This window comes from Octodon degus, unplaced genomic scaffold (genome assembly GCF_000260255.1).
Source record: "Octodon degus isolate 3935 unplaced genomic scaffold, OctDeg1.0 scaffold00011, whole genome shotgun sequence".
Lineage (NCBI taxonomy): Eukaryota > Metazoa > Chordata > Mammalia > Rodentia > Octodontidae > Octodon > Octodon degus.
In genome coordinates, this window is record NW_004524587.1 from 893,488 (window position 1) to 902,431 (window position 8,944).

General features: G+C 46.9%; 1 protein-coding gene across 1 annotated transcript; it reads right to left on the reverse strand.

The window, feature by feature from the left end:
* Positions 1 to 611: 611 nt before the first annotated feature.
* Positions 612 to 2,605, reverse strand: LOC101590133 (keratin, type II cytoskeletal 8-like). The gene is made up of 5 exons (XM_012513500.1): positions 2,594 to 2,605; positions 1,710 to 2,031; positions 1,503 to 1,626; positions 1,084 to 1,386; positions 612 to 999 (listed from the first exon to the last, which is right to left on the reverse strand). The coding sequence occupies exons 1-5, from the start codon at positions 2,603 to 2,605 to the stop codon at positions 612 to 614; spliced, it is 1,149 nt and encodes a 382-aa protein (XP_012368954.1).
* Between the last annotated feature and the right edge of the window lie 6,339 nt (positions 2,606 to 8,944).

Genomic DNA, 8,944 nt, shown 5'->3' on the forward strand with positions numbered 1-8,944 from the left:
TTTTTTCTTCTTCTTCTTCAGCTCAGGTCTGCCTCTAAACATAGGAATTTGGGGGGAATATTTTTGATCTAAACATAGTCAAGTTTTTCATCTTTTTGGCTAGGCCAAGTCCTAAAGTTTATCCCCTGCTCCCAAGTTATCGTGACTGGGACTATTTTCTTGATTTCTTTCTCAGCTAGTTTGTTATTGGGGTATAGAGGAAGCTACTGATTTTTTAATGCTGATTTTGTAGTCTGTCAAACCTGTTTTTCATCAGGAAAAATACTTAAATCCACAGTAAGCATCATCTGTTCATCAAATGCCCACTACGAGCCAAGCACTGTGCTTGGTTTTGAGAGTCTGAGAGCACATGACTCATTGATAGGTTCTTTTTTTTTTCAGGTGGAAAAACCAGGGTTTATTTTGGAAAAAACAATTGAATTGGGTTTTGGTGAAGGGCACGGGCAAGAAGGGGTACTGCAGGCAGTGATGTCCCCCCAAGGGTGGGCTGAGGGCTAAGCTGAGCCTCAGGTGGGTCTCTTGCTCCCAGTGCTCCCTTGTACAGCTGTCTCCCCACGGGCTCTGGGGCAGCCATGGGAGAGGTGCGGGCTGGAAAGGCTGCTGTGGCCCATTCACTTGGCCAGGACATCCGAGGTCTCAGACACCAGCTTCCCATCACAGGTCTTGATCTTCTTCACAACCACAGCAGACTTGGTGCGGGTGAAGCCAGGGCTTGTGAGGCCCCCATAGGGGGAGCTCACCATTCCTGAATAGCCGCTGGTGGTCTTTGTGTGGATGCTCAAGTTCCACATCCCAGCCTCCAGGCTGTTCTCACCCTCCAGCAGCTTGCGGTAGGTGGCGATCTCGATGCCCAGGGCCAGCCTGACGTTCATGAGCTCCTGGTACTTGCACAGCTGCCGGGCCATGTCCTGCTTGGCCTTCTGCAGGACAGCCTCAAGCCTGTTCTCCTCGCCCTCCAGCAGCTTATGGTAGGTAGTGATCTCGATGTCCAGGGCCAGCCTGATGTTCATGAGCTCCAGGACTCATGGCTGCCAAGCCATGTCCTGCTTGGCCTTCTTCAGGGCAGCCTCCAGCTGGGCCAGCTTGGCATTGGCATCCCTAATGGCTATCTCCCTTTGCTGCTCGGCATCAGTGATGGCTGCCTCCAGGGATGCTCTCTGGCCTTTAAAGGCCTCAATCTCCACCTGCAGGAAGCTGATGCTGTAGTTCATCTCAGGGATCTCAAACTTCATGCGGTGGAGGTCATCCCTGTGCTTCCCAGCCAGAGTCAGCAACTCTTCGTACTTGATCTGGTACATGCTCTCGGCCTTGGCCTGGCTGCAGTGGGCGATCTCCTCATACTGGGCCCTGACCTGGGCGATGATGCCGTCCAGGTCCAGGGAGCAGCTATTGTCCATGGACAGCACCACAAAAGTGTCTGAGATCTGAGACTACAGCTCAGGTGTCTCCTCTTCATACAGCTGCCTGAGGAAGTTGATCTCATCAGCCCTTCCAGGCATGACTTGAGCTCCACCTTGTTCATGTGAGCTTCATCCACATCCTTCTTGATGAGGACAAATTCATTCTCCATCTCTGTATGCTTGTTGATCTCATCTTCATATTTATTCTTGAGGTCCCCACCAGCCCCTGCGTGTTGCCAAGCTCCCCTCCAGCTTCAGCGTCTCCTGGCCCAGTGATGATGTAGCTTTTGAACATGTTGTCCGTGTTACTCTGGGACATCTGCTGCTGCTGGAGGCTCCACTTGGTCTCCAGCACCTTATCCTGCTGCTCCAGAAACCGAACCTTGTCGATGAAAGAGGCGAACTTGTTGTTGAGGTTCAGGATCTGCTCCTTCTCCTGAATACGCACGGCCTGGATGTTGGGGTCCACCTCAAGGTTCAGGGGGTTCAGCCAGTTCTGGTTCACTTGGATGGCTGTGATGCTACCCACAACACCAGCCCCGCCATAGCCACCCAGCCCCAGGTCGCCCCAAAGCTGCCACTGCTGCCCATTCTGGAGAAGCTGGAGGAGCTGATGCAGGAAGCAGGCCCACTGGTGTAGGAGAGGCTGCTGAAGGCCCGGGGGTCAGAGGTGGGCACTTTGCAGGACTTCTGGGTCACCCTTATGGACATGGTGGAGGCAGGCGAACTGAAGATGGAGACTGGAGAAGGAGCTTGGCAGTCACTTCTGGACCTTGGTAGGTTCTTCATACATCTTAAATTCTAGCCCGGTAGACTATTTTTAAAAATTGTGAATCTTCACTGGAACTCAACATGTAAAGTAGATTAAAAGCAGAAATGTGTGACTCAGAGTCCTAACTGTGGGACCACATTCTAGCTTTACCACTTCCCCTTCATTTAATGCCAGGGCTCTGCGGACCCCAGCTTGAAAACTGTGAACCAACATCAGCTGCAGTATGTGGCCAGTTTGTGTTGCTAGCGTGCTACCTTGATGTTTTTTGCTCATAAACCTTTGATCACATTATTTTTTATAAGACTTCTAGGAGACAATTTATGAGGTCAAAGGGCTTGATGTTGTAAGGCTTTTCCTCTATTTGCCACAATATTTTTCATTTTGTGCTACCACAAGTCCTATTATATGAACTGTATCTCACCTTGGCCAACATCAGTATTGGCATTTAGAAAGCGTTTGTAAATTTGATAGATGAAAGATATTGCCTTGTTGTTTTATTTGCATTTCCTTGATTAGTTGAGTGCTGAACATTTTTTCATATTTATTACTGATTTGCATTTTTTTCCCTCTGAATTGATGAGAATGGGACATTGAGAGCATAATTTAAATAGAATTTTGAAAAGAGATTAATGAATCAGGTTTTTTTTCTCCCTCAGATGCCAGACTTTCAGTTGGAACTAGGTCATGGTCAATGAAAGCAGAATTTTATAGAACCCTCTTGTATAGCCACGATCGTATTTTATTCTGGACACATCACTATTCTTGATTTGAGAAAATAATATTTTTCAAGAGTTTTAAAACACTATTTGAAAATTTATAGGTAAATAAGTGTGAAGGGGAAACAATGCAGTATTATTACTTAGCAGAAAGGGGGGAATGAAATGATGTAATGAGTGTACTCTGAAGGTACTACCGACTGCCTGTGCCCACCCCCTCTCCCAGGTCTCACAGTAAGCTCCATTCTCACCCCTTTCACACTTTTATTTTGAAGGGAGGTCTTATGAAGTTGTTACTATGACTTAGATCTAAGACCAGGACCTCCCCAGTCTCATGTGTTCAGAGGTGGAGCTTTGGAGGTGACTGGATCATGGCGGCACTATGCCCAGCAATAGGTCAGTCCGCTCATGTACTCATCGCTGATTGTGCTATTCACAGGTGGAACATGGCCAGAAAGAGTGGTCCCTGGGACCTGGAAGGGTGTGTGTTTGTCCCTCGCTCTTCTCCTCTTGCTCTGCTTCCTGGCTGCAATGACATGAGCTGTCTTGCTCCAACCAGGTCCTGCTACCATGCAGTTTCTGGTTTGGGGCTGAGAAATAGCGATGATTCCATGTGAGCCTGGAGGCCTGATTCCATGTGTCGATGAACTGCACCCACGGAAACTGTGAGCCTGAATAAACCTGTCCTCTTTAATTTGTAGGTGTTGGTCAGCTCCTCCCACTGGTGGGAAAGTGACTAATACAGTCACCTGGGTTTGTCTTGAACTTTCTATCCTCTTACCTCATCCTCTCTAGTCACTGTGTTTATAGGCATGTGCCACCACACAAGGCATCTCCTTAAATCTTTTTTTTTTTTAATGTATTTGGTACAGGGTCTCACTATGCAGATCAGACTCATAGTGACCCTCCTTTTTTCAGCCTCCCCAGTGCTGGGATTATAGGCATTTGCCATCACATCTGGACTCTCCCTAGATCTTTGTGTTGAAGACCAAATCCCCAGTAGAATCATTTTTAGAGGTGTGGCCTTTCAGGGGTAGTCAGTTCACAAGGTCACCCTTATAAGAAGAGATATAAGAGAGAGTCATGCTCCCTGTTTTCCTCTGTATGAAGATACAAGAAAATAGTTACCTGCAAACCAGGAAGCAGGCCATCCTCATGCACCCAGTCTGCCTTGGTCATTGACTTTTACCTCCTAGAACTATATGAAAAGTCATCTGTCATTAAAGCCACCTCATCTATGGTATTTTGTTGCAACAGCCTAAACTATGACAGAAATCTGTATGGTCCAGTGCTCTCCAGGGAAACCAAACCAATTATATGAATACACATTGTTATCGCTCACATCTGGATGTCCCCAAACCCCATGTACTCCAGAGGAGGGCTTGTGGAGGATGATTGGATTATGGGGGTGCTGCAGCTGGCCTGGTCCCGCATTAAGAGCCTGCTCAGATGAGGTGGGTCCTGGGGGTCACAGGGCAGGAGGGTGGATCTATGCCTCTCTCTCTCGGTCTTGCTTTCTCTGATTTCTGTCTCTCATGAAGTGACTACCTCTCTTCTGCCATGCCCCTCTGCCATGCCATCCTGCCTTGGGGCTGGCACTGTGGATTGAAATGTGAGCCGAATAAACCCCTCCTTCTTTCATTGGTTGGTGTTGGGTATTGAGTATGCACAATAAGAAGGTGACTAAGACATATATAAAATCTATCTATCTATCTATCTATCTATCTATCTATCTATCTATCTGTCATGTATCTATCTACTTATTATGAGATACTGGCTCATGGGATAATGTTGGCTGAAATCCCATGAGCTGTTGCCTATAAGCTGGAGCACCAAGAGAGCTGGTGGCTTGGTTTAAAGACCTAAAAGTAAGAGAGAAATAGTGATGATTCCATGTGAGCCTGGAGGCCTGAGGACCAGGGGAGCTGAGGGCAGGAAGAGACAGGTGTCTCAGCTCAGTGGTCAGATGCAGGAGGGCAGATTCCACTTTGCTCTGTTGCTTTGCTCTGTTCAGGCTCTCCAAGAGGCTGGAGGATGCCCAGGCACTTTGGGAAGGCCTTCCTATTTAGCCTACGGATTCAAATGCTGGTGTGTTGCAGCAACAAAGCCAGACACAGCAGAAGTGATGCTTGATTAGCTAGGTGGGTAGCTCATGGCCTCGCCAAGGTAGTAGATGGAGGATTGGTGGGAGCGAAAAGCTGAATAGCTTGATCCCGTCACTTTTCCTTATTACAAATTCTTTATAAACAAAATAGTCACCTACTAACGCACAATGATTCCATCCAGTATGTGAAAATACACGTAACTGCTTTTCTGTTTGAAAATGCAGTGTACATGGGTTCTTTTTCTAGTCTTCTTACATCTAGCGTGTATTTTTATTTGTTTTGGAATTGTAAAGCCACGTTTTATTCGGGAGTTGGCTTGATTGTGAAAAGAAGCATTCCTTCCTTTGAATTTTGTATCAGGTTTTTTTGGTCCCACAGTTCTCATCTTTTCTTTTGATTATTCTAGAATTTGAAAAATGCATAAAGATGAAAATGATCACCTCACACAAATCCATTCTGTATCTTCAATGAATAGTACATCTTGTCCACCGTGCTTTAGCTTCCTCTCTTGTCCTCCAGCCACCGATGCTTGCACGCAGCCCCACAGCTGGGAAATATCTGTCCCACTTTAACACGATGCTTGGATCAGGCCCGCACCTTGTACAGCAATGAACCGCTAGGAAGAATGTATGCAATGTGTTAATTATTGAAACTGTCCTACCAATTTGGTTTGAAACTGTCTCACTGCTATTTGTTTTTCAGTAAAATTATGGGAAAAAATATTAAAGTCAAAGATAAAAAAAATAAAATGATGCTTGGATTTCTTCTCCCTGGTCTCTCGGCACCGAGCACAACCGGCCTTCTTTGCTTTCGTGTGGCGTCGCCAGCCTAGTCCACTCTCCTGAGCTCAGGGACAAGCACTCCACTGCCTCATTCTTATCTTCCAAGCTCTCTCATAGACACTTCCAAGTGAAGCCATGAGTCCAAAGCTGGACTCATGCTCTGGGTCTGTCCTGGGCTCCTTCTGTCAAGCCTGGTCCCTCTACAAGGGGTTATGTGAATGGCAAATGGTACCATGTTTTGCTCATCGGTTGGCCCAGGGGCTGTAGGGCCATCTATACCACTGCCAGGGAAGAGCTCCTTCAGCTCACCACTGAAATATTCTTTACTTCTTTGGACCTTTCTGGACCTTACTGGATTCTGATCTCTCCTGTCCTGTCCATCATCCTGTCCTGTCCTGTGCACTCTCTCTCTCATTTGTTCTCTCTCTCATTCTCTCTCTCCCTCCCTCCCTCCCTCCTTCTCTCTCTCTGTCATATTTTGATCACCCACATCATCATTTTTTCTCATATCATCTTCTTTAATCTTATGTCATTAGGGTATTCCCTGGTCTTTCTGCCTCTGCACTTTGCCATATCCCTCGCTCCTGCATAGAAAGACCTGTTAATGTATCTTATTTAGCTTTTCATTTCTCTGGGGATGGAGATGAACACCCTCAACAGGGCCTATGGACCTTTCTGGCTGCTGCCCCCACACACGACAGGCTCTTTCTGTCCATGGCCACTCTCCAGTGCCCCACACGATGTGCCTTTCCAGCCATTCAACCGGCTAAGCTTGGGCTTCCTCCTGCCTGAGCCGGCTCACCTGTTTAGTTCCTGCTTTCCCATTCTGGACTCTCACATGTCCTCCGGGAGGGCTCACCTCACTCCAGTTCTGCTCAGAGCTCCTTTTTAGTGCATTCCTGACATTATCAAAGAGGTAATTAAATAGCCAGTTGTGCAAGCAGGGCTTTGATGCCTGTGCTGTGGTGGCAATGTCAATTAAAATAGAAACATTTGAAAGGTGGAATCCGTGGCAGTTTTACCCGACCAGGTGCCGCACTTCAGAGCATATCTATCAGGTGACATCCTAGTTCCATCAGAGAGAGAGAGAGAGAGAGAGAGAGAGAGAGACACAGACAGAGAGAGACAGAGACACAGACAGAGAGAGACAGAGACAGAGACAGGGACTTAAGCCGACTCTCCCCGTACTCCCCTCCAATTCTGACCCGTAATGCTCAGGGTAGCAGCACAGACGATCTAATTATTGCCCCCTTTGTCCTGCCTTCTCAGAAATCCTCTCCACCTGTTCTGTGAACCCTTGGCTCTCTATCTCAGCATCTGCCATAGATGCTGGGTCCGAAGCGTTTTCATGCTTACGTAGTTCTCACTCAGGCTTTTCAGAAGGTGAGCAGGCAGCCAGCACAGGCTGCTGTCACGAAGGGAGTGGCCAAAGCCCAATGCCACTGCCTGGTGGCTCTGCTCAGCAGACAAGAGCAGGAGAGGAGGGGCGCGGGCTCTTCCCTGGTGCTGGAGTAGCTGTGACGGGACCCTGCTCTCTCTATGCGACATCTTCCCAATCCCACTGGCGTCACCAGAATCCAGCGCTAGGTCACAGCCGGCCAGAGCGACCATGGGTGACGTGCTTGGGATCTGTCCTAGTGGCCTCCTGATGGCCTGGTCTTTCTTGTTTGTAAAATTTGTCTTTGGTAAATATTTATGAACTGTATCAAGACATTAAACTCCTTAATCCATTTGGAATTCATTAGAGCCTGCACTGTGATTTAGGGACTAGCATTATTTTTCTGCACCAATGGCTAGTCGGTGTCCTCCACAGCAAATGCTGAATAATTTATCACTTTCCTATTGATTTAAAACATGACGCTTACTTAGCTATACTTAGGTACATATGTGATGCTATTTCCAAACTTGCAATTGTTTATTGATGGCCAATACAAAATTTACTTTTGTTATTAGTACATGTTTTTAGTATAAGAAGTTCACATTCATCTTGGGGAGTCAGAATACGAACAAAATGCAGTTAGATTCTTTTTAAAAAAATCCCTTTCCCATGCTGGGGAGATAGCTCAGTGGTCTAAGCGCCTTCCTGGAGAGTGCGAGGATCCAAGTTCAATCCCTGGTATCATATGCTGTGCTAGCCCACGAGTGCTGAGCTGGCCACTGAAACCGGACACGCCTGTAATCTCAGTGCTGGGGAGGCCGAGACAGGAGGATCACTACGAGTCCGAGCTGCTTAGCAAGACCCTGTACCAAATAAATAAATAAATAAGTAAATAAATAAAAGACTAAGAAAAAAATCCCTTTCCCTTCCTGCCTCCCTCCCTCTCTCCTTCTCTCTTCCTCTAAATCCCCTTGCCCCATTTTCGTTCTTGTTGATAATGGTACTCTTAGCTCCTGCTCATGACCTACGATGTTTCTGCTCACTGAGGTTATTGGGTTCCTGTACATGGCACCTCTTTCTTCTACTTACTTCCTCTCCCCCTCCCCCGATACCTCCACCTCCCCAGTTCTTGGACCCCTTCCTATTTCTAAGACATCTGTCCCCTTGTTGCTCTCTATCCATCCTTTGTTATGCTTTTTGTTGTACTTTGCTTTACTCCAAAGAAAGATGCTATGTGGTATTTCAACTTGTGTTTCTGATTTGTTTCACTCAATATTGTATTTTTTTCAGGTGCCTATGTTTTCATCCAAATGTCTCGAATTTGTCCTTCGGTACAGCCAAGTAGTGTTCCATACTGTACGGACACCACATGTTTTTTGTCCGTTTCATCTGTGGATGAGCGTGCAGGCTGCACCTGCTTAGCTGGTGAGTATTGTCCCGCGTGAGCACTGGAGCGCGCGCCTCGCTGTAGTGCGTCTTTAGCTCTCCAGGGATGGGGAGTAAGCGGGGTCACGTGGAGTTCCTAACTTCAGTTCTTTGAGGAATAGCCGTACTGATTTCCGTAGTGGCAGTGCTAGTTTATATTTGCACCAGCGATGGAGGAGAGTTCGTTTTGACCTCAGCCACGCAGTTCTAGAGGCTAGGAATGTGGAACGTCTTTTCATGTACCTGTTGGCCATTTGTAGGTCTTCTGAGAAATGTCACTAAAAAATGAAATAGCTTCCTTTCACAGGTTACATAGAGATGCATAAACATTTTTAAAACTCAGAGCTCAAATCACAGACTATCAAA

Coding starts and splice junctions, on each gene's coding strand:
- LOC101590133 (XM_012513500.1), bottom strand. Junction 1,627..1,709: donor GCAGCAGCAGATGTCCCAGA/GTAACACGGACA, acceptor GGCAACACGCAG/GGGCTGGTGGGGACCTCAAG. Junction 1,387..1,502: donor ATGAACAAGGTGGAGCTCAA/GTCATGCCTGGA, acceptor CATGGACAATAG/CTGCTCCCTGGACCTGGACG.